The 25797-nt window shown below is 43.1% G+C and overlaps 2 protein-coding genes across 3 annotated transcripts; both read left to right on the top strand.

Annotated features, from left to right (window-relative positions):
- Window positions 1-586: 586 nt before the first annotated feature.
- gpr146 (G protein-coupled receptor 146) lies at window positions 587-11277 on the top strand. Of its 2 annotated transcripts, XM_071470488.1 has the most exons (3): window positions 587-927; window positions 4723-4861; window positions 6717-11277. In XM_071470488.1, exon 3 carries the CDS (start codon window positions 6758-6760, stop codon window positions 7757-7759), a length of 1002 nt encoding a protein of 333 aa, XP_071326589.1. In that variant the 5' UTR covers window positions 587-927; window positions 4723-4861; window positions 6717-6757; the 3' UTR covers window positions 7760-11277. The 2 variants fall into 2 exon arrangements, with proteins under 2 accessions (XP_071326589.1, XP_071326581.1); XM_071470480.1 differs by lacking the exon at window positions 4723-4861 and having other exon boundaries at window positions 589-927.
- Window positions 11278-18445: 7168 nt separating this feature from the next.
- Window positions 18446-21746, top strand: gper1 (G protein-coupled estrogen receptor 1). The gene is made up of 2 exons (XM_071470468.1): window positions 18446-18617; window positions 20043-21746. The coding sequence occupies exon 2, from the start codon at window positions 20440-20442 to the stop codon at window positions 21541-21543; it is 1104 nt and encodes a 367-aa protein (XP_071326569.1). The 5' UTR covers window positions 18446-18617; window positions 20043-20439; the 3' UTR covers window positions 21544-21746.
- The last annotated feature ends 4051 nt before the right edge of the window (window positions 21747-25797 follow it).

The following is a 25797-nucleotide window of genomic DNA, read 5'->3' as shown; positions in this document are numbered from 1 at the left end:
GGGACCAGGGTGACGCTAGCCTACAAAAATACATCATCCCCACAGCACTTTATAGAAAGGGTCAGACACAACCTAATCTGACATCAGGAAGGTGTGGGCCAAAGCCAGTCAACCATTCAGAGTATACTGAGCCCTTCAGACATGACAGAGGTAGCTGGTCAGGTTGGGGTTAGGGTGCGACGGGGCTTGGGTGAGGTTGGTTCATTAAAGTTAGGCCTTACAGAAGAGGAACCAATGTGACACTAATTTGTGCCTGCACAACAGATATGTGAGATTTGTTTTGGGTTTTTTTTTTTATAACACACTGAACTAATTTCTTGCTTGCATGATAACATTCTTGTAAGAACGTGAGCAAATACTGGGTGGTGCATAAATAAAGACAGGATTTGTGAATGCTATGATTATTTATTACAGTTTATTGAGGAACATCCATTACTAAAGAAGGCGGGGTTTGAGTGTGTGTGTGTGTGTGTGTGTGTGTGTGTGTGTGTGTGTGTTATAGTGTTCTCCCCCCTCGGGCCCCACCTCCCTGTCCTCTGTCCAATCAGAGCAGAGAACCAGCCATTCGGGCCCCGCAACCGTGGAGCGGCGGCGGCAGCAGAGAGCGGAGCGGGGAGCCTGTGGGGGAGGGTCATGTGTGTACACAGTGCCGGGCTCAGCAGCACTTCAGCAGTAGTAAAGTCTGCTACGGACGGCCCACTTTTCAGAGAGAGCCTGGTCCGGAAAGTTGATCGCTGAGGAGCGAGGGGAGCGGAGCGCAGAGAAGCGGCGCTTTTCGCAGGTTTTGGAGGCGCCGGGAGGGCGAAGCGCGCATTGTTTAGGATGTGTGTTTGTCAGATGAAGCGAGAGAGAAATGCCTGTGGAAATGCTACATCCGAACCCGATGCCTCCGTAGGTTTGCCACCGAGCCACATCTGTGCGTTTCTGGTGAGTTGGTGCTCTGTTTTCTACTGTTTCTAACCACAAATGCGATGGGTTTCCGCTGAATTTTTATCTTGCGGTGTTAGAAAAGTGAATGCCCCCCCCCCACCACCACCACCACCACCACCCCTCCATCCCCTCCTCGTCCTCCTCCTCCTCCTCCCAGCTTGAAGATAGCCATGAGAAGAGTGAGCGGCTCCAGTCGTGCCAACGGTGGAGTAATGTGGAAGCCGTGACAGCTTTCCCCGCTGCGATCTGCGCAGTCAAGTGCGATGGAGAGAGTCCGCGTCCGCAGCGACAGCAGCGCGGCCGCGGACTAACGACGCTCCGGGTGTTTTGGGAAGCGACACCTAAGTGTTTCTCACGGGGTCGGTTTTCTCCAGGGCTGGGGAAACGCTAGATGAGTTTCATCAGGGGACTCTTAAGTAAAAAGCTCCTCTGCGTTAGAAATAATAAAAAAAAAAAAGGTTTAAAGTTGTGGCAGGCTCTTCTTTACATAATGAATTACCCATTACACCTTCCACTGAAACTAATGAGATGTCACCGTGAGTTTGTTTATGTAATGTTTACAACTATCAGGGTGCAAGATGAGGACAGGCGGGTTTACTGCATGAGTAAACTTCCAGGACATCAATAAGTCATTAGTAACTACTTTTTTTTTTTACATACAGTCTTATGATGTTAAATCATTCATGAACTATAAGCTCACAAACTCCTTAAAGCATAATATTAAATTCTTATTCTCCATAGGCACATTCATGAATATATTCTGTCCAGTTTTCTTTTTATTCTACCAGACACCTTTGTTTTGATAAATGAAGCTTTTAAAGTCACCAGTTAATATCAGGAACTTACATTTCTGTTTATGTACTATTGTTATCATTCACATTCTGGCTTATAGAGATGATGCCAACACTTCATGCATGACAGCCACAGACCATATTACACATGAACTGGGAAGCTGAGTGTGTGCTGTTAAAGTGCTCAGATGAGTCTCACCACTGACTGAATTAAATGTTACTTGAGTTGGGCTTTGCACTTGTTGTGGTCAGCTTCATCCATGTGACCACAGGGGACAAGGGTGTGTGTGCTTAACGGCAGTAAGCCTGCTTTGTGCGAACCATTGAACTCTGACTTTGTTGACGCCAGTGACAGTTCAACATGTTGCCGGAAAAAGAAGTGGAGGTTGACCAAAGCAAATGTGACATCTTTCCACACCCTCTGTGCAGCAGCGAGTAAATTAAATCATCAACATTTTTGGACCTTAAGACAGTCGAAATTATTTGCTAAATTTGTAGTTTGCAAGGAATCCTTTCAAAAACAAGCACGCAAACAGACTCCAGCGCTTTGTCTCAGTCCTGTTGGGACAAACTGTGAAACCGGGAAACGTTCTGAATTATATTAAACTTCCCTCACAGAAATGGAGTCAGTGGCAAAGTATTTTAATAACCTCTGAGAGCTTAGTCATTTTTAATTTGCAAAATGTTATGCAGCATTAGCATACACCTGAAGCCAGAGCCCTCATTAATGCTCTCAGAAAATGGGCTGCTTTCCAAGAATAATAGGTAGATGAGAAGATCACAAAAACCAGGAGAGGTTTAGGCTCCTCTTTAAATGAATCATTTCCATGTTAATGGCCTCTCCTGCTGTAAGGAGTCTGGTAGGTTTGTGGGCAGTTACTTTGAATCATGCTCTTAATAAATTCTGCCCATCAAATGTCACTTGTACATGCTTCGCCTCTGATAGTGCGAGACACTCGCAACATGCGTAAATGTGAGTTATTGTGATCTTATTTTCTCTCTGTAGTACCTTTCTTTCTGCTGCTGCTCCGCTGCACACCGCCGCAGACACGAGTAGCGAATCATGTGACATCACTCAGTGCTTTCTGAGAAGGGCCTGTAAATTCCAGTAAGGATATATGAGGGGTGTGGGCCCAGTATGTCACACTACTCCCATCAGCCCGTGAGATCTGGCTTCAAAACACTAAGACGTCAAGCACGTGGGCGTCACTCTTAGGAGATCATGGTGGTGGGGCTGAAGCAGCCCCCCACCCCCCTCCTCTTCCCTCTCCTCCCTCCCTTCCTCCCTCAGGGAATATTTAACTTAACAACTTTTGACGTGAAGTGGTGCAAAAAGTTCAGATGGGGCTTAACCTCGTCCACGAGTGCAGTCAAAGTCAAGGGCGAGAGGGAAAACAACAGATTCCGCTGACAAGAGGTGAGGTTATACCCACTTAGCCGTGTAGTTAAACCTATGGCGCCCACACGGGAGGCACCTAGCAAGATGAGGAGAAGCAGCCATCACCTTTCTCCTGGTTTTACTATGTTTAATAACAGAAAAGATATGTGTATAAAAGCTGACACAGTAGCGGAAATGGTAATGTTTCTTGTGGGTACCTGCATAGTTCATGGAGAGTAGCAGGACTGGGCAACGTGACCAAAAACAAGAGAAAAATAATAAGTCACTTGACTGGTATCAGCAGACTCTGAGCACAAGTATGTTATAAGTAGCTGCTAAGGCTGCAAATACTATTTTTCATTACTGGTAAATTTGTTATTTGAGTAACGGGCTATTAATGTGATATAGTTATTACACCATTATTCCTGATAAAGGATTAAAAAGTCATTTCTGTGCTTAAAAAGAAGGACAGCTACCACATCTATGTATTTATCAGACAGCTGCTGTCATAACAGCTGAAAATATCTTTGACCTTCCCTCAACCCCAACAACCATCTGTGTGTCTTGACACAATCTGAAATGGATTTTAAAAAATGAAGCGGCCTCCATTGCCTTGAATGAAAACAGAACCTGGCTCATACTGTACGTGCGCGTGGCGCCTCTACAGTAAGTCAGGAGAGGACGTTTTCTTTCACCTCCCCTGTTTTTTCCCCTAAGCTGAGTGGAAAAAACTAGAGATTTCATTATCACGGGCTGCTGGCAAAGTGTGCAGAGCTGAGGTGCAGTGACTTTCGCAGAGCTGAGGTGCAGTGACTTTCGCAGCACCAGAGTAGGTACGCTGGCCGGAGTGGATGGATGCAGAAGCCAGCAGAGGCTGTTCTCGGGCTTAACGCGAAGAACCTGATCACAGCTATTGTGAAGTGTTGGTTGTGGCAGCTGAAACACAGCCAGCTGCAGCCACTTCCAGGATGTGCAGAGAAGGAAAATAATATTCTAGTGAAATTACACTGGGAACCACAGAGGCACAAGAAACAGTAAATACTCAGTCATAGTGAAACAAGTTTCCGTGGAGCTTCATCTGACGTCACGAGAGCTGTATATCTGCTTCCTCACAGCTCTTTGGAAACAGAGCCAGCGGTTTAACAGTAATTAGACACTAGCACAAAAAAAAAAAAAAAAAACACTTCTTCTTTTTTTATGCAGAATTATGAGGTGGCCTGCAGCTGTCGGAAGCTGCAGAGAGAGCCAACGTGGTAATGAAAGGGTGGCAGAAATGTCTCTATACAGCAGGTGCTAATGAATGGGGACTGCCAACCACAGTGCAGCGAGCTCTCTTTAATAATCGCCAACTTCCCTCAAAGTTATTTTGTCCCTAAGTGATGAGAGGTTGTTGAAGGAGTGAATACAATGCATTCAGAAAATAGGACATAATCTGTGGGAGAGGACCCTGGCTAATTATGTGCTTTTGTCTTCCTCTGGTTTATTCAGTGAGACACCTAGCCGCTGCTGTTAGAGAGCCATGTTTACAAGAGGGCTGACCGGGGCTCCTGTTCTGGAAATGACAGGGTTTTTTTATTTGTGAAGAGTAACTCTACACTTTCTTCTTCCTGATCCCAATTCCAGTCCAGCTCTGAGCTCCAGCCTCCACTACAGTCTCATTGCAGCCAATTGGAGTAGTATAGAGGAGGGACCAAGCCCTTGTGTGTGTGTGTGTCTGTGTCTGCGGCTTAAGGCCAAAACAGCCCCTCTGTAGTGGAGTTACGTAAGTAAACGGAGGAATGTTTCCTCTTTACTGGCATCATTACTCATCCTGCTGAAAACAAAACTCCCTTCCTTACACTTTGTTCCAAGGTCTTGTCAGGGGAGAGGTTTCCAGAAAATTCTGCACAGATTAGCACATTCATTTGTTTGTGATTTTTTTTTTTTTTTTTTTGTCTTCAGAGAACCGCTCAGTTTGAAGCACTTTTGTGAATGAAGACAAACAGCAGCCAAATGATCAGGGAGGAAATGAAGGACAGTGAACTTGGGTGACCTATCCCTGCAATCCTGTGATAGCGTTATGATCTTCCTTTTCCTTAAGCGATTGCTTAAAGAAAATGACTGAATAATTTATTTGAAATGACCTGAGTTAATTATGCAGTGAGGGTGGGGGGGGGGCATCACATAACTCTTGAAAAGCCTGTCAGGCTTGACACACCGGGGCTCTCGACATGTGCGTGGCCTTGCCCTGAACTCCAACCTCACCACTCAATCCTCGCTGACCCTTCACCACAGCCTGCTTCACATTTCACTCTTTATAAATCTACCCATCATCACGTGCCCAACCCTTCCCTCCCCCGCCAAGTCAACTTGGCAGTAACCTGAACAGAAGGTGCAAATGCTTTACTCAGAGCCGGAGTTCCTCTTTATCTTGCTGCTCACCCATGTGAAAAGAAGCTCTGCACAGGCAGCAGTGGCCCCGCATGTGACTGTCGCTGTTTCCTCACATGAAGTGATTAGCACACACCAACGGGAGATTGTACGCACGTCCGACGTATTGTCACCTACTGGAAATACCCCGTTTGGTTTAGGCGAGGGGGGGGAGGGGCACCTGTGTGGAGCGTGCAAGAGGCAGGACGTGTCAGAAAACGTACACAGCGTTTCGTTTACGGCACATCGCAGGTGGTCAGATGACTCCGGCGCCGGCCCTCACCGGCAGAAGTTCTCTGCAGTTTGACATTTTCTTTGGCGTCTTTGTGTAAATGACCCTTCTTCTTCACCCTCGGATGCATGCATCATCAACAACACACCCGCTCGTGATGCTGTGATTTATGCAGACCATGACCTGCTCTATTCACACATGGGCTCAGTCGAACATTACTCGTACTTTCTACCAGGGAGCTGGCAGGATAAAGTACATTTAACCTCCAGTCTAACTGATTCGGACCTCTCTCCGTCTAGATAAGTTCGGGGTTGCAGTGCATGAAAGCGCTGTGTGACAGAGAGAGAGAGAGAGAGGCAGAGGCAGAGCGAGACAGAGAAAACTCGCAGAGGCGTCACACAAACGCAGTTCTGTATTCTTCCACCAGAAAAAGGGCTTCATTTGCGCTGGCCAGTTTGGCCCTCAGAGAGGAGAAATAGAGGGTTTTGAGGCTGAGCTCACAATTGAAACATATTGTGAGGCGTCAGTATTCAGCCAGTCAGATGCAGTGAAGTGAAATTAACTGCGTTACCCAGGGCATAATAGCCGCGCCGTGGCTGACGTGTTTTTGTGTCAAGGCCGAGCTCGCTTCTCTAGCAAGCACAGAAACCAGTAACAGAGAGGGTTGAAAGCTGCAGCCAGGCAAACTACACAACCCACACACATTGTACATAAGCTACATGTATAATACGAAAAACGTGACACTGCTTGGCGATCATGTCCTCATTAAATGATTTTTCACACGTAACTTTTATTGAATGCTGTATGAATGTACCAGTTGTCCGACACAAATTGTTGCTGCATTGTCAGTGTTGAAGCACTGACTGAAAAATATTTATTATATTTGATTTTGCCAGCATCATCCAACTGATAACAACACTCACATTTATTACCACTGCAGTAACTAACTCCCTTCTCCCCAACTTTCTGCCTGCAGCCGACCTGTTGAGAGCACTTGACCTGCGTCAGGGCCCAGCGATGTGGATCTGCATGGTTTACAATGAGACGGACACCAGCGTGGACTTCCGGCTCTGCCAGGACTTTGGCCTCATCCTGTCAGTCTTCTCCCTCATCTACCTCCTGGTGTGCTTCCCACTGGGGCTGTGCTACAATGTGCTGCTGGTCGTGGTCAACCTCTCCAACAAGGTGTCCATGACCATGCCGGATGTCTACTTCGTCAACATGGCCATTGCAGGCCTTGTGCTTAACTTGGTGGCACCCGTGGAGCTGTTGAGCTCCACCTTCACCCGCTGGCACGTGTGGGACTACAACAACGAGGTCTACATCACCCTGCTCATCCTCTTCAACATCTCGTCTCTGGTCATCATGTATTCCACCACGCTGCTCAGTCTGGACTACTACATCGAGCGGGCGCTGCCGCGTACGTACATGTCCAGCGTGTATAACACCAAACATGTGTGCGGGTTCATCTGGGGCGGCGCGGTGCTCACCAGCTTCTCTTCGCTGCTCTTTTACGTCTGCAACCACATCTCCACCAAGATGGTGGAGTGCTCCAAAATGCAGAACAAGGAGGCCGCAGACGCCATCATGATGTTCATCGGCTACGTGGTCCCAGCGTTGGCCGTGCTTTATGCCTTCGTGCTCATTTTGCGCATTAGGAAGGAGTCCACGCCTCTGGATCAGGACTCCGCTCGCTTGGACCCTTCTATCCACCGGCTGCTGCTAGCATCAGTCTGTGTGCAGTTCGTACTGTGGACCCCGTACTATATGACCCTGTTGGTACACACTGTAGCCGGTGCACCGGGGTACGTTAGCAACGCACATTACTTACCTACCTATTATTTCTTGAGGTGCGTGTCCAAGCTGCTGGCGTTCTCGAGCAGCTTCGCGATGCCTCTCATGTACAGGCAGATGAACAAAAACTTCTCCAGCAAGCTTCAGCGGCTGCTCAGGAGGCTGCACTGCAGAGACCAGTCGTGCACTCATGAACGCTCAACAGTGCAGCAAGTGGTGACGTGAGACCCCCCCCCCCCCCCAGAAGATCAACGACGCCCCACCCTCTCCCCCCTACTTACCTTATGGCCTAGCCGGCACTTACCCCCCAACCGCACCCCACCCCTTCCCTGCAGAGCCAATGTCTGACTGGGCTCCCTCGCTGCTCTGGACTGTGTTAAGAGCGACTTAGCTAACTGTGGAATTTCCTGTCACCCTCCAGAACTTGATCTGCTCTATCCTGAGAGGACAAACCAAGCAAAAACCACTAAGTGCTGTTATTTCTTTTTATTTTATTTTTTTTGTCACTGAGTGAAGCTCCCCACCAAGACACTTGGGCTTCTAGTTTCAGGGCAGTAAATCAGCCAATAACACTGATGAAATCCCCTGTTAGCAAGGGACTCCCAATCACTATACCTTTGCACTGGCTGTTATTTTGTGGTAAGAATACTCTGCAAGTTTGGCAAATGCATGACTGCCCTAGATTTCACTGTAAAGTCTCAATATGCTATTAGGGAATGATTTCTTTTGAAAATCTTTTCTAAGCTATAAAATTTAACTAACAAGCGAAGCCGTTTGCTTCTGATGATGATGATGATGATGATGATGGACGGTGGCTGGTATATCAGCAGCCCACCACAGCTAATGGACCTTCATTGTATGTCAATACAATCAACATTGCAAACCCAACATTTTGCAGCAGCACTGTTTACTGCCCTAAAGCTAGAGGCCGTGATCACTTGAACGAAAAGACAGATGTAGCTTTTTCAGAGCTGAAGTTTCCTTTTACTTAAACACGTTGAGAGTGATTCCTCATTATCAGAGTAAATATTCTCTGAATTTCAAAGTACAAAGTACTCGTAGCTTCACTTCAAAAGCTATTTTCTTTTTTGATACCAGTACCACCCTGTAGCTAGAAGAAGGTGCTGGTGCGAAGAGATGTTCATGTTCGTTTTCATAGATTGAGTTCTGAGGTTTTGATCCACTCACAATCAAAAATCAAAGGAAAAAAAAAAAAAAAAAAGGCATTAAGATTATTCTTGCATATGTTTTGCTCCACAACAAAGAATGAATCCATATACATCCATGCCACTCTGTAGTCACACAGAGCTACACAAAATGCTTCTGTAAAGCATGTATTCAGGGTTCAGACATAACCGGTTTACCTCTTGTGATCTCTGCTGACATCACATCACCTGATAACCATATAAGCAGTTCAAATCAACTCATTACAAACCAACTCATTAATTTGAGAGCCTCGGTCCTCTGTGTGATTTGTTAAGCTGTGTTTTGCTTCTGCGGGAATTGTATGCATGCAGAGCTTCACGTAGGGCCAGTGAAGTGCACACGGGGTCACAGAGAGGACCCTGAGGAGGCGGCGGGTAGTGTACATTCCCTGAATGGTATGCACACTTGTGAGTGGTTGGGAGGTTTGTCCAGTGGAATTATGCTGCCTGACTGGGTCACTCCAGAGCCGCTTTAAAAAAAAAACAGCCTCACAGACGCATGAAAGACTCACCTGCCATAAGCACCTGCCCTCAGTGTGTTTGACAAGGGAGTCGAGTTTGAACTGTAATGCTGCTCAGACGCATCAAGGTAATCTGCACATTACTAGCAAAGCCGCTTTGCTTTTTATTGCCGGCCACATGGACAGACAATTCTAACAGAGGTGAATCCCAGTTACAGAATGAACAGCAGTGAAGCTGTCGTCGTTCTTGCATGAGGTCTGTGCATCACTGCGTTAGTGTAGGTTTTTTTTATTTGCTCTCTGAATGAAAGGGCCAGTTTATTCATCATCCTGTGAACAGATACACCAGCGAGGTGGGGCATTCACTTGAAGAGAAATGGAAAGTGGGCACACTGTTATATCCCACTCACAGACAACAGTTAAAAGCAATCACACGTCTTCACAGAAGTTTTAAATTTACACCTTCAAATAAACAACTGTGGTGTAAACTCTTAAGGATTAGACAGCGGTTTAATGCTTGTCAGACATCTATGACGTTATCAATAAGAATATACACACATACTGTTGTTTTTTCTTCTTTCAAACATCTCATGTACGAGGGATATTATGTGTCTACGATTGTGGTATGAAACAGTGTCCACCAATTTATTTTTTTTGCTGCATCGCCCCACCTCTGTTATGTGTATCTACAATCAGTCAGTGGGAAGTAAGTGTTTATTTTCAACTGAGACGGTGTGTTTACATTATGTGCTACAGTGTGTGCTGCCCCATTTAACTAAAAAAGGAAAAAAAAAAAAAAAAGAAATTGTACATATCGTGACACAGTTAATCATTATTTGAGCTCAGTTCAAAGTCCCAGTGCTCACTGTTCGTTTGGGATTGGAAGGCGAACAGAAGGCCACGCTCAGATGATAAGTGGTTTGAATTAAATGATTGTAATGGTCTGATAGAAGAAAATTTTAAGCAGTAATCCTTAGGGTTGTTTCCATTTCAAGCCCAGAAGATTCCAGTTGTGTCCACATTTATTTATATTCAAAGTTCAACTATTATTTAATGGGTAAGCCCAACAGTGACACTTGTTTTAGTCAGATAATATGGATCAATTTCACCTTCACTTCATGGAAACACATCCAAGAAAACTCAACATGTGTTATTTTGACTACAAAAAAATGTATTTAAATTTCAGTCTGAATCTGCTTCAAGATACAGAAAGTGAATGACAATCATGCTGATTTTTAGAGAGCAGCAAAATAAAGGTCATGACAGTTTAACTTTACCATGTTGCTGCAGCGCCACCTTGAGGCAAAGATGACTTGGAGCCGATTTGTGCACGTGCCATCTAAATTTGGTTGCAATTACAGAATAGATTCAGTACGAAAGCAGTTTATGTAAAGAGGGCCTCAACTTTTGACCCAAATCTAATCAGGGTTTCTTTGGTCCTGGCTCCAAATTTCACTGAAATCAATCACAATGTTTTCGAAATATCTTGCTAAGTGAGAGGTGTGACCTAAGATAAACACCTTGGCTGAAGTAATGATTAGCAATCACCACAAATTGAGTGAGAGCACGATATTCACGACAGGCAAATGAAGCTCGATCAAAGCGAGCTCCAAATCACACCCCAACTGTCTGCCTGGGTCTGGTTTGTTATTCCAGAGGGGCCATAATCTCTCACATTGTCAGTGCGAAGAAATTTGAGTCACCGAGTTCAGTTAAATTGATGAAACAGGCAGAGTGTAAAAAAAAGACAAAACAAAAAAAAACACCCTCACAGTTCTCGTGTTTCGAATGTATGCAGATGCGTTTTAGCTCTTTAAACGGCAAAACCTCAGAAGTCCAGATGAATCCACTTTCAGATGTGATGCTTATGTGACTGTGTATGCAAGTGTAAATGTATGATACAAAATAATGTGTATATATTGTATGTGAGAGATTTACAGGAAGATACCATACTCTTTCAAAAAAAAAAAAAAGTACAGTGTTATTTTCTGAGAGATATATAAAGATTCTGTAAGTAATCTACTCAACTGTCAACTGAGTCAAAGACTGATTAAACAATAAACTAACATGGATGTTACCACTGCTTCTGGTCTTAATGATATATGACAATTCTTATCCTAAAGTGAGAATACATTGAAACAGCTGCTTTGCAATCATGTTAGCCAAACATGACAGGTTCAGTTTTGCTGCCTTGTCCCCAAAATTGTCAGTTGAAATTGAAAAAATACTGTTGTTATTATTATTTTGTTTTACTTGAAAAAGACAGGCTGCTTGACTAAATTGGTAGGCTTTGATTTTATCAACTCGAGGGCACATCAGAACAAAGAACTGTCGGATTCTACCTCTTCAACCCTCTAATCCTGTGCTGAGGTCATGGCAAGGGGCGGGGTGTCCAGGTTCTTCCCTCCCTCGGAGCTGCAGTGACAGTGGATGTGACGGGTGCCACGGCTCCCCTCCCTGCTCGCCACACCGCTAACAGCAGATTGTTGAACCACGCCACTCAGTCTGAGGGAAAATAGCAACATTCCAGGCATTCTGGGAGTTGTTTAGTCTTCTGTGGGTGTGACAGTCCGACACTGCTGCCATTCTCCATGAAAACAATGTTGTGTAGGCCACATGTGATAACAATGCTGCGCACAGATCTGTGAGACTGCCTGCAAGTACTGTAGGAGCTGCAAAACTGCTGCAACAGGAAGTTACAGTAGCAGGGGTGAGAAGATGGTGTGAAAATCGAACTTTAGAAAGAGATGAGCTACAATTAAAGCTCAGGTGCCATATTGCACATTATCTGCATAATGCATCAGCTGTTGTGACTGCACTGTTCATTTCTTCCAGACAGAGCCTGCCACAATAACAACATATTGCACAATAGAGTATATGTCTTAAAAACAGCATAAGAGCCAAAACACAGAGGCAAACATAAGAGGTCCAGTGGGAGGAGGGGGAGCCCTCGAATTATATGCACTACATCTGGAAATAATATGATAATGGAGTGAATTGAACATGGTTGTCATGGTTGCTGTTTCCCCCTCTGAGGACTAGAGTTTCAGGGGGCTTCGACTTGACTCTGTAAGCTCAAGCAAACAGCACAAAACAAAGACCATCACTCAGACCATGCACTATGAAGTTAGTGTAGTTAATCTGTATATATGTGTTTTTATTATTTTTTGAAAGAACAGGAAGGTAATTATGCAAGAGGTTTTGATTTTTTTAAGACTATAATTTAGCTGAAAGAGTATGACACCAGCTTATGTGGTCTGTTACAAAAAGGTAACGTAAGCCGACACTTTTGTCCATTGAAATGGACGAACAATGACGTACAACCTAAGTCACTGTGGGTGAACCAGAGGCCCTCAGGAAGCCGAGCTACGACACTCAGTTCCATGTCCCACTTGACACAAGTGCAATAAGGTTGCTGGTGCATAAAGTAAGACACAAGTGTGGATCACTGTTATTGCAGAAAGAGAGACAGAGAGACAGAGGACTGTATATATATATATATATATATATATATGTGTGTAAAATCAACCTTTTTATATTAGTATTGTATCATGTGACAATGTGAAAATGGTCACTTGTACTGTTGAACCTGTTGAAACTTTAACTGTTCTGATATAATCTCATCACTTTCACAGTGCTGTTTTCCACCACCACTGTAGGCAGCTCGAAAAGGCTACTAGACACAATGTCTGGCACCAAACAGCAAACAGACACAGTTAGTGACCAGCTGATGAATACAGTGGAGCATTCAGCAGCTAAAGACTTCCCTCTGGTTTCGGTAGACACCAGAAAAAGAACTGAAAGAGAGTGAATATTAGACTTCAGTTCAACAAGACAACAAGAAACAAGAAAGAAAACTCCCAATGAATAATACTGTTCCACTGTATCTGCTGGTGTTACATTCATGGTGTGTTCACTACTGGTTTCTGCTGCCCCTAAATGGTCAAAAGAAAGTGCAGGTTTGAAGCCACAGTTCAATGCTTGTTTGCTCTCTGGTGGTGAGTTAGATGAAGATACCACTCTCCTGTCTGCACAGTATGAAGCTGCATGAAGGCAGCTGGTTTGCAAACAGTGTCATGGAAATCTCCAAATAAATAAGCGTCAGTCCAATTTTTCAAGAGGTTGTTTTATTGAATGCATACATGGAATTACATCCAATCTCCTCGAACATTAATTGGGTGAAGCATCCTTTGACCTTCAGTTAATGCTTGACTCCTCAGCTGTTCCCGTGAGGAACCAAGCATCTTGAAATTAAACTAATGAACATCTATGATCTATGATCACTAATGATCTTGTTTTTTCATCCAAACAAAAAAGCAGACTGTAAAAAAAAAAAAAAATGTGTCCCTGACTATATCTTGGCTGGGACCAGTTGCCAGGCAACCGGCTGAGACTCCAGAGCCAGGCTAGCTGTTTCCCCCTCTTTCCAGGCTTTGGGTTAAAGGAAGCTGAGCTAACCGGCTACTGGCTGTAGCTTCAAATTTAACATGAGAGTGGTATCAATTTTATCCAACTGTCTGCCAGAAAAACTGAGCATCCCATAATGTCTAACTAGCCTTTCAACCATTAACAATAACTAAGATGAAGTTATGTGTTTAGATAATTCTTTAAATTGAAGCTGTATGCAGTCCAAACTAAAATCTAAAGCTGAGCTGTGTGTCAAATTAGATGTTTCACATTGTTTTCCACGGGTTACATGAAGTCAAAGTGTGCCGGGAAAAGCTTTTAACTGAACAAGCATCTGTCAGGGAACAGGCTAACGCTGACATAGCACAGTTTTTAATGTGCTACATTAGTCTTAATGTTGTTTTTCTGCTTTAGAGGTTCAGCCAGACCAAAAGTATGAGGGTCAATTTCAGTCGCACATACAGCAACGAACATCAGACCACCTATGTAGTCAGAACATTTGGCTTGTGGTTTTAAATGTTTTATCTGGCTGCCAACCAGATTTCACACACAGTCCCCGGACCACCATCGTTTTTTTTCTTAATGTGGGTCAAATTGGGCCGCGGCATGTAAAGAGGAGAACAAGACGAGACAGGTTGCAGTTAGTGTTTTAGAAATCCAACTCATAGTGTGATCGAGTGCGTCAGAAAGAGGGCAGCAGTGGAATTAAATCCTATATCCTTCAATCAAGCAACAGGAGGAAAGGGAAAAGGTCAGAGTGAGAGATTTAACAATAAAAATATCATGTAAAAGAAGTCAAAGAGCACAGGTTGTGGATTTTGAGAGTACACACAGGAAACTGAAGAAGGGATTCAATGCAAAGAAAATATAATGGGATCAAACAGAAGAGACGACCAAGAGCAAAAACATAAAACTGGTCCAAAACATTTGAATTGATTGTTGTTGACTGTATCTACAACTTATTCCTTGACATGTTTGAAATCTCCCACCATAATAAATCCACAGCACAGAGCAGAGGCCTTGATCTTTGACCCACCACATCACTTCAGCTCTGGGGAGACAAGTGGACCAGGGCAGATGCTTGAAAAATAACCCACAACCCACCACCTCCCCTGCTAATCCAGCTCTTGGCTTTTTACTCTTCAGAAAGACGAGCAGAGAAATTAAGAAAAAGCAAAAAAAAAAAAAAAAAAAAAAAACACTAACAATAAAATCCAGGCATCAGCTAAATATCAAACGTGTCCCTGGAAGCGGCGCAGAGGATCTGGACTGCGCAGGATGTTCCATCCTGAGGTTGTGGTTGTGGCTGTGGGAGATGTTGGATGGAGCCAGAAGCACATCAGACTGGTAAGTGGAGGCAGATGATGGTGTTATACCCTCCCTCCTATTAGACCTCCCACTTTCTCTCCCCCAACCACAAGCAGTTAAACCCCACAACTCCCCATTAATAACACTGGTAATATTGTCTTGTTCATTAGATGTCACTGGACGGGAAACGCTGCTGTTCTTTCTACCATGGGAAACCCCGGGAACAAGGGGAATAAAGTTATCATAATCATATGTTTTTACAGTAATGGAAGGATTTCATAGTTATAATAACAAACCGAGACCAATGCAAATGTTGGATTGTCCTTGTCATTTACCATGTAATTCAATCATTTACCCTTCAGCCTCTTTGGAAGTTTTATAGGACAAAATTCAAAATGATGCTTTCACCTTTCACCTGTTGATGTATTTTTCACTTTCATAAACCTCACATCAATCATTTCTCTGATTCAGCCGGAGCTTATGCAGTGACCTTCATGTTTTCTTCAACTTGCCAAACATTATTCACTATTTATGCCAGTGGGCCACCCAGTGGACACAAACGGGGAGTGCACCCTCTCTTATAAATGTTGGAAAAGGTCTTGCGGAGGAAGTAGCCGAAACCCAGTGTGTAAATTCAAATCATAAAAAGGCAAAAACCGAGGCCAGTCATGGTGGTAGGATTTGATATCTCTGCCCTTTTTTCACCAATAAAACTCACAGAATAATACACAAAACAGAACAACCAGTCACTATGAATAATGTTGCTGCAAAACATCGCACTATTTCTTCAAGTGATTTATTTATCAGCCTTTCCCATCGTACATAATTTCAGTTGTAAGCACCTGCAGGGCCTTCTCTGTGCGTCACTGTTAGAGGTACATTTTCCAGATGAGACTCCCTGTTTACTGAACTTTATGTTACCTTACTTAAACTGTCTCACGGATGTACTTTCTAATCTGGAGAAATCCTACAATCAGTCAGTGTCACACCTCCTCTTTTTTGTGTCTTTAGGCAGAGCTGTGAGATATGCACCAAGTCTGCTCTCTACTGGGCTCGAAACAGTGGTATCATATACAATTTGTTGAACTATAACACGCGTGTCTAACAGTTTTCCCCAAATTCAAAACAAATATAACCAATTTTACCTGCTCTGCTTGAGTACCGCATTTGAGTAATATGTCATTATCTTGGTCTCATTTCACGGAAATATGCAAACTCTCCCTCTTATCTCCCTCTCCCTCTCCTCTCTGTAGCACTGGGCTGATCCCTGCATCACCACTTTCCCCTCATCTGTGTCAAGTCATGCGGACTGAATAACTGAGATTTCAGGTAGCTGGGGGAAAATCGCACAAATCTGGCCTGCTGCACAGCCTCTCAGATATTTCTGCTCTTCCCTTTCTTCACCTCAGCTGCTGAGTTGACTTTCTAACACGCCTGAAATCCCTCGCTTCTAACCAACAGAGACGGTTCTCGTCCGTCCCCTCTCTCGTCAAAAACTGAAACTTGTTTGTGCCAGCAGGGCCACCAGCTGCCGCTCTGACCCTGTCTGCTCCTTCAGACCATCGCTGCTGCTCTGCTGCTCTGCTGCTCCATTTCCTGACTGCCAAAATCAGCTTCTCCAAGACACGAGCCTGTGTGCCATCTGCACTCAAATCAGAAAGAGGTGCCGCACTTCTCCGAGTTGAAGCCAGTGCTTGACCCATCTGTCGGATATTGTCTTCATGCCCAAACAATACTGACTGTAACTCTTCTGACTCTAACCCATTCAAGGCAGAGACAGTGATGCTTTATCACTGAATGACTCCACACAAAGATTTACACACTCTTTGTATATCGGCTTCAGCACAACAAATCCCCACATGGTCTTTGCTAGTCCTTGCTGGTCTGGAGAGCTACACACAGCGGGTGTGTATGTTTCCTGACTACCTGTGAGAGGCTGAGAGGGATCAGCAGCAGGAAAACAGCCACAAACAGGACTGGACAGAGCCAAGCCACCAGCACATGACATGCAGGTTCGCATAAGCGCTGAATAAGCTACTTAGCATGTTGAAGTGAGCCACTGACACCTGGCTGAAGCCCTTTGGAAAGAGATAATAAAGAATAAAGCATGACTCCACAAAAACATCCTACAGCAATGTGTTTGGACTGTTGTCAGGCTTGTGAAATGCTACATAAGCAGAGCACTGGCACTTACAAAGGGACCGTTACTGCAAGGGTGCACTGGATATCGTACAGTAGAGTAGAGTAGTAAAGTAGAGTGCATTGGAGTTGAACTGGCCAGCAGCTATCACACTTTTTTAAGTAATGCACATACCAGCTCAGTATAACTGGTGTTACCAACATAGGGATTTGACTTTGGAACTTTTCAAACGCCTGGCTCTGTAATCCTAAATCCTAAATCCTAAATTGTATCCCACCGTACCAAGAACTCTCTCCACCATGTCCAAGCTTGAGGTATGGACATCAACAGTGCTGCCCTGTCTTCAAACTCGTGAATCACACTCAGGCCGCTGGCTCCCTGTTGCTGCTCGCGTCACATCCGAAGCCGTCAGGCTGATGCTCAGCAGCACTGCCAAAGTAGCTGCAGCCTCATACCTCCAGGCAGTGATCCAGCCTTGGCCTTGACTCCTCTCTCCCCTCTGGCTGTCTATGGATACAGTGACCTTCCCAGCCCTGAAAAGACCTCAGATTCATTTTCTGCCTTTTTGGAGGCAAACTGAAAATTCATGTGGTCGTGGAACCCAAACGCAATTACATAAGTTTGAAAGTTGTTTCTCCTCCCTGCTGCTGTTTCTGCAGCCACATAAAATGAATAGATTATGAAGGAATCAATTAAATTATCTTTGTTTCAGTGTGATGCTGTCTGTTCGATATACATATAGCTCTGTTGTAGCAGATGGTTATTGTATGTCTGAATTCATTGCAGGCATCTGCAGTTAATCCATGCAAAGAAACACTACAGGAGCCAACACCACATCAAATAGGTCTCCACAGTCACTGTTTGGACACAGATTAGTTCAAATGATGTTAATGTTACTCCTTGCCTAGGAGCATAGGGTCTGTTCTGTTTCCCCCTCATTGAGAGTGAAGGCTCACAGTTTCCTAAGCCTTATCTGAATGTAATTGTAGTATTGAGGATGAACATTAAATAAGCAAGGGTCCATGTCTTTTGTTGTATGTGGGAATCAATAATCGATACAGATCAGTGGGGAAACTATTCTGCATCTGTATATTGATGGAAAAACTAAAAAAAAGGTCATGCGCTGTGCCTGCGACTTTACATGGCCTTTAAGGTGAAGAGCAAGACAACCCAGGTAAACAAATACTCCAAAAAAATATAGAAGTGGTTTCTATAACAACACAACCTGGTCCGCACTGTACTTATTTGCTGTCCACACCTGCCATTGTGTTAAGATCAACATTCAGCCAGTTCAGACTTTTTAGATGCTCAGTGGACACCTAGAATCACAAACGAAAAGAGGCAGAGAAGAGGGGATCTGATGAAGCATGGTGACAAACCATGGGTGACAGATCATCTCTTGCTTCTCTGTCTCTCCCGCCCTCCTCTCCTCTCCAGACAGGGTTGGGCCAAACAGCAGGTGGTGCAGAAGAGAAGCCCGGACATGGGATTTACAAACCTCTGGCTCTCTGACTTCTGCACCGGACAAGCATGGAGGAGCAACAAATCCCTAATTTGAAAAAGTAAGTGCTGTTTCTGGTTTGCTGCTTTATGTGTTTCCTGTCCATTCCAACTAGTGTCTTAAAAGGGGAGGATAGGGTTACAGTCAAATTATGTCTAATAAACTAAGTCTAGTATCCTGTACATATTTATCAATTTACTGTTAAGTAGGTGTCTGTTCAGTTTCAGTGTAGATAGTACATTCCCTCATGTCTTATAAATCCTGTTGCACAATGAGTTGTATATTATGTCATCTACTAGCTCTTCATCTTGCTCCATTACATGTCTGGAGTGGCTCATTGTAATTTCTCTGGGATCATTTTACATAATCTTAGGTCTCACTGATTTTGGTTAGAAAAAAAAAAAGTGATGCTAAAAACACAAAGGAACTGTTTCAAAAGGTGTTTCATATATAACAACATTACATAATAACATTCTGGGTGAAGATCATTTACCTGAATAAATCTGTAAATAATAATAGATAAATAAAATGAATGTTTTACTATAAATTAGTAAAAGTACTTATTTGGGCCAGGAAAGAAGTTTAGCTCATTGTTCCTCATGTTTATTTGGGCTTTTGTAGCTTGTCTGAAAGTCTGCATGCTCCTCACACTGTGGAATTTGTTGTTTATTTATTGAAGAGTATCTTTTAAAGCTGGGTTAGGGTTAGGGTTAGATTTAAAAGATTCAAAAACTATAGCAGACTTTTTCCTCTGTGAATTTTCCTTGCCTATACTTCATTTTATCCCATTTTCCTCTCATGTGCATGCATGTCGGACATGTGCTGAGCCACTGCTGTGAAGACGACGGTTAATAAGAATGCATTAATATTGCAGACGGTTTCCTCTGGTGGAAATCAAACCCTAAGGGCTGTGGATGTTTGCTAAAGGTCATGTTTGCCAAACACAACTCCGTCTTTCTATCACCAGGGAAAATCAGAGATTTTTGGGGGGCCTCATAATAGTCAACTAAGGAAAGAGGGCAGTTTGTAATATAAAGGTGCAGACATAGCTTTTCTGTTACATTCAAAACCTGAATGCGTTGACTGGAGCCATCACAGAGGTTTGTTAAATTTTAATGGCAAATATTTTTTTCATCTTGCCAATTAATAGTCATCAAGTCTGAGCAAACCGGTTCCAGTGGGCTCCGACTGGCTTTCTAAGGAGGATTTCAATGCATCTGTTTAAGTGTGAAGCTTGAATGTTAATGTGCTTATGTAGTAGTCTGACAGCCACATTGAGCCCCTTAAAAGATCTCTCCAAAGTAGGATTCATCATTTTCATATCTGAGCTTAAGAATTTCAGAATTTTTGCAGTATGTAAAACAAGTATTACGCTGCTATTGTATTTGAATGAATGCAACAAGACTGCTGTTTTTTCAACACCTTTCGACACCTAATTCTCCTCCCTGTTCTGTTTTTTTTTTTTTTTCTTCTCTCCTCTCCACAGTGCTGTGCAGGTGTCACAGCAATAGGGTCTCTGGCTGAGGCTCGCTGAATAAAGATGCATGGGAGCATCACTCAAATAATCAGATGACTCAAAAGAGGAGAAAGAAAGCCTCCTTGTAATCTCAGGTCAACAGTTTGAAAAGTGCGGATGATGTGAGTCGACAGGTTACGGAGGTCATAGCTGATACTGAAGACATGGAGGTGCTTCTCTTCTGTCTCTGGAATCTATTGCTAGATGAACCTTGATGTCAGCATGGGGTCAAACAAGCCCTGAATGTTTTTGCTCCAGGCACCTGGCCTCTGTCAGCATGCCAATACAGCATAGATGATTTACCCTTTAAAGACACATAACTGGGAACTAACATGGTCTAATGATGTAGCAGCTACAGGTGACTTACATGTGGCCTATGATTCAAGACAGTCCAACCACAGTCAGTATGGAAGTGCAGACAACCTCTTTGGTCTGGATATATGTGAACAGGACAGAACAACTGAACTCTTCACACGAATACAACACTACGGATTTGAATGAAAACTCAGACAAATTCCAGTCTTATATAATTGGTCTCTTCCTTTCCTGCCTGTACACCATCCTCCTCTTTCCTATTGGATTTATTGGTAACATCTTAATCCTGGTGGTGAACCTGAACCACAGAGAGAAGATGACCATCCCCGACCTTTACTTTGTAAACCTGGCTGTAGCTGACCTCATCCTGGTGGCAGATTCCCTCATCGAGGTCTTCAATCTGAACGAGAAGTATTACGACTACGCCGTCCTCTGCACCTTCATGTCCCTTTTCCTGCAGGTCAACATGTACAGCAGTATCTTCTTCCTCACGTGGATGAGCTTCGACCGGTACATTGCCTTGGCTAGCTCCATGAGCAGCAGCCCGCTGAGGACTATGCAGCACGCCAAGCTCAGCTGTGGCCTCATCTGGATGGCCTCCATCCTGGCCACCCTCCTCCCCTTCACCATTGTGCAGACCCAGCACAGGGGTGAGGTGCACTTCTGCTTTGCCAACGTCTTTGAGATTCAGTGGCTGGAGGTAACCATTGGCTTTTTGGTGCCCTTCTCCATCATCGGTCTGTGCTACTCTCTGATCGGGCGCATCCTCATGAGGGCCCAGAAGCACCGTGGACTGTGGCCACGGCGGCAGAAAGCCCTGCGCATGATCGTGGTGGTGGTTCTGGTGTTCTTCATCTGCTGGCTCCCGGAGAACGTCTTCATCAGCATCCAGCTGCTGCAGGGCACAGCTGACCCGTCGCAGAGGACTGCTACCACCCTGTGGCATGACTACCCACTCACAGGCCACATTGTTAACCTGGCAGCTTTCTCCAACAGCTGCCTCAACCCCATTATCTACAGCTTTCTAGGAGAAACCTTCAGGGACAAGCTGCGTCTCTTCATTAAGCAGAAGGCCAGCTGGTCAGTGGTGAACCGCTTCTGCCACCACGGCCTCAATTTACGTCTCCCTGTCAGGAGCGAAGTGTCAGAGGTGTGACTGCTGAGCAGGGGGACAATTATGAAACCGAGTCCACAAAATATGCTACGAGAAATCTTTTTTATCAAAGTGATATATCACCCAGTGTGAAATATTACCTCATCTTTCCTTCAACTGTTGTTTAGCTTCGCCTCATAGTTGTACCAGTGTCTCAGTTATCCTGCTCACTTTCTGAACAAAAAAAAAAAAAAAAAAACACAAAAGTACAGAGAACGTGCACTCAAAGGATGAAAATGACTTCATGTGTTTATCTTTTTAAGTAGATAACCATGCACATACAGTACTTAAAGCTATTTCATGTTTATCTGCATGTCGGACTGTTTTCTTCGAGTGGATTTGACGTTTTATTCCTTTAAAATGTTCGCTGGATGGCCAGGCAGGCAACAGCAAATGAAATACTAGCGAGAGGCAAAATGTCAGCATCTGCCCTCAGGAGCCCAGCCTGAATGGACAGATGAGTCTCAGAGGAGAACAGCATAAGTGTGTAACACAGACAATAATGGAACATTTTACATTGTGTGACCTCTAATATAAATCTTCCAGAGCACTTTCTGGGTATGTGGTAGAAATAGCAAAGGGTGCATCACAGCTAAAGCGACATACGTAGAGGAAATACAGCGTCACATGAAATCTAATCAGGCTGCAAGAGAAGAGTCATTTCAGATAAAACACACACCTGCTTGAACGAAAAGTACATTCATCAAGCAACTCAAGCACACCCACCATCCACGTCAACTACATCGTGACAACACATGAGAAAATGAATGTCATGTGTCGAAGCAGTAACACATCCTAACACAATGTAACAGCAATTCAGGACATCACAGTCAAGGAACAAAAGGAACAATCAGATAACACAGTACCGGTTTCTTTGTACTTTTCTGTTAGATTTTTTTTTTTCCTGTGTTGAAAGAAAATGCTTTATGTATACATAACATTCATTGGACCATGCAAACAACTGTTCACAGATGTGTTTTATTTTTCAGAAATAAAGAAAATGCCACATTTTCTAGGAATATAAAGCGAAACTTGATGAAGTCTAACGACATCAAATTTGTTTTTTTTAAATTTCAAACTCAGCAAACAGCATTGAAATAAGTTCTGTGTGTGTGTTTGAGTATTACATGGAATAAATAAAGGGTAATCTAGCTACACCCTTTATTTCTTTCTTGTTGTACTGAACGTTCTGGTCACAGTAAAGCTATAAGGTGGGTTAAGAAAATATATGATACAATTTTTTAAAATTTTTTGGGGGGAGATTCATCTCCAAAATCTGAGGCCTGAGCTCGTCTATATTGTGGTAACGCAGGAATCGACGAGTGGTCATGTTCAAAGATGGAAGAGCTATTACATCACTTGTCAGTTCCTGTTAGTGTGATGGGAGAGCAAAGAGGCAGGTGTTGTTTTGCCAGGAGAGGATGAGACTGGGTAAACACATCATTCAACGTTGCTGATGTGAAGCTGCTTCAATCCTTTGTTCTTACCCGTCTTAACATATATTACACTGATAGACAACAACGGGACATAAGTAATGGACCTGCGACAAACAGTTTTCCAAGGCAAACATACTTTATCTGCACATTTGGGGCTTGTTTTCTGATTCAAATTATTAAAAAATAAAATAAAATCAATGAATACAAAAAAACAAATCAAACATATGATATCAGACATAGTGTATATTATCACTGGCCCTGTGGAATCTCATCATATATCATTAAGATCTGATTTAGATGCTTTTGGCAGAACAAATATGCTCATTAACATACTGATCACAGTTTAATGTAATGCAGATTACCAGGCTACACTGGTGCTGTATTAGCATTTTTTAAATCGCGTCCCGTCAGAGGCCTCATACTGGAGGTACCCTGAAACCTGTCATAAACTTTTACAGCCTCTTTGCTTGATGATCCACAGGACAATCATTATAAATTCTATTCCTGTAAAATGGCAGTTTGTTTTCGTTGACTTAATTTCAGTAGTGCTCACGGCCACCTGTCTGCACTGAAATATAAAAGGGTTCAAGGAATATTCGCTTTGTATTTCTGCAAAACAAAACATTATACAGTGACATGAATAACAGGTTCTGTGCATTGGGAATGTTAAAGGTAGTTGATGCGTTGTTTAGTGTGGACCAAAAAAACACAGGAAGAAAGATTGTCACACCTAGGATGAAGATTGTTCATCAGTGTGTAAAATCTGCGAATTGCCAGCCTGTGCTGTGCCTGCGCTGTGTTTTGTGCATGAGGCAGCCAGACATAATGGCGTGACTGGGAAAAACAGGAGTCCAAACCACAAACTGTTATTCCAGCTGTACAGTCCCAGCAGCCTGGGAAAGCAGCGCTGAGGATTGTGTGAGTGATTGTTTATTAGAGGTCTGCAAAAATGCAAAAGTTGTTGTGGTACACGTTACTACATCTTTTTTTTTTTTTGGATGATGTTTCCATTACACAAATTGATGTCCCATATCCTGACCATGCAAAAGAGCATCCAGCGTGTTGTGCTTGGCACAGTTTTACCTTTTAATGTGCCAACCTTGACAGAGACAGGTTTAAACACAGATTATATGTTTGCATTTGATGTAAAAACCAGAATAATCTGTTAACAGAGCTGGTTTCTAACAAAAGGCACAGAGGTCACAAAGACAGGAAGAAAGGAGGCATGGAGCAATGCAATGAGAGCTGTCAAGTTCGTTTATATTAACAAGCAACACCTAGACACCAGAGCCAAGACCCTCCAAGTTCAAACCTGGGGGGGGGGCAAAGGATCATCTTTACATCACACATCCACACATCCACGCAAACACACATGAGATGAGATGCTGTGAGAAGAGGTTGACAGTGGACTGTGTGCACAGCTGAGACTACTGAGTAAGGTTAAAGGTTTGTGGTGACTGACGTCACAGAAGGAAAGAGGGTGTGACTTTTCCCCTCGCTTACATCCACTATACTTCCTCTGGTTTATGCTGGATTAAACAATGGGTTTGTGAGCAAAAATCAATCTAGTACAAGAACATAATACAATATGTCTATGTTATTCATGTATAACGTTGGGCTGAGTATTCAAAAAGGGTTTTTTTACTTACTAAATCAAATGAAAAAGTTGTTGGCAAAATCATTAAAAACACAGTAGTTTTGCAGGCATTAGGGCATATTTTCATTTCATTGTGGCCAGTTTAACAGGTTCAAAATGTGATAAACACTTAAGCGCTGTAATATGTATGTAATAATTCTGCTCAGAGTTGAGAATGTTTACGTCTACAAAAGGTTTATGACATTTATGAGAACCTGCACTCTACTTAAGATGCACAAATACACAGAAAACAAATCAAGAAGCAGAATTCACCATGAAAAGTTTTTTTTTGGATTTTTTGAATACATGAAAGGTACACTGGATATTGGGGGTGGGGCATGTCAAAGTAATTACAACTGGATTGACCAGGGCTTATGCATAATTACAAGGCAGTGCACTCGGTGGACCTCAGCAGCTGAATAATGGATTAAACGTATAATTGCATTTGTAAATTAAAATCCCTCACAGGAAAAAAAAAAGTGCTGAATAGAAGAGATTAGCTTCCCACATTCAGAAGGAAAGAAAAGGGACTGGAGTTTGATTGGCCTCAGTAGTGATGAGGCAGACTTCATCAGATTGTTTGCTCCATATATATTGTATATAGAAAAAAAAAAACTTGATTATTAACACCAAAACTTAAATCTGCAAAGTTGGAGACAGGTATTGAAAAAAAAACAAATTTGTAATAAGAAAAAAACCTAAAATATTATGTCAAAACTAAGTTAATTTTATTTTTGAAGGACTTGATGTGAGATATTTGTTTTTTCCCCCCAGAATTATACAGTAGATAATGCAACAGAGACAAAAACGTATAGTTTAAGGAACAACAACACAACACTAAGAACAAACCTCAAAACAGACAACAAAAGAAAAAAACGTGGCTTATCAAAACATTGGATGTAGCTTATAAATCCTTGATAAAATTTTTGACTCATAACCTTAGCATTTCTAAAATCCTGGCCACAGGCCTGTAGGCCCTCATTTGTAAAGAATATTCTGCATAAATGCATTAAAATAAGTGGAGCTTCGAGGGTATTAAAAATCAATCACGGCATTTTGTCACTGTTGCTGGGGAAAATATTCCTTAATTTATTTCAAATGTACATTTACTCAAAATAAAAAAAAATAAAAAACCATGTGAGGCTCCTGCAGCGCCCCCTGCGCCGCCGTTTGGTGGCCTGCAGT

The sequence above is a fragment of the Trachinotus anak genome, unplaced genomic scaffold (assembly GCF_046630095.1).
Source record: "Trachinotus anak isolate AG129_WGS33_773 ecotype Australia unplaced genomic scaffold, CSIRO_AGI_Tana_v1 ptg000003l, whole genome shotgun sequence".
NCBI lineage: Eukaryota > Metazoa > Chordata > Actinopteri > Carangiformes > Carangidae > Trachinotus > Trachinotus anak.
Note: the sequence above shows the minus strand (reverse complement) of the source record. Positions and strands in the feature narration are given on the sequence as shown.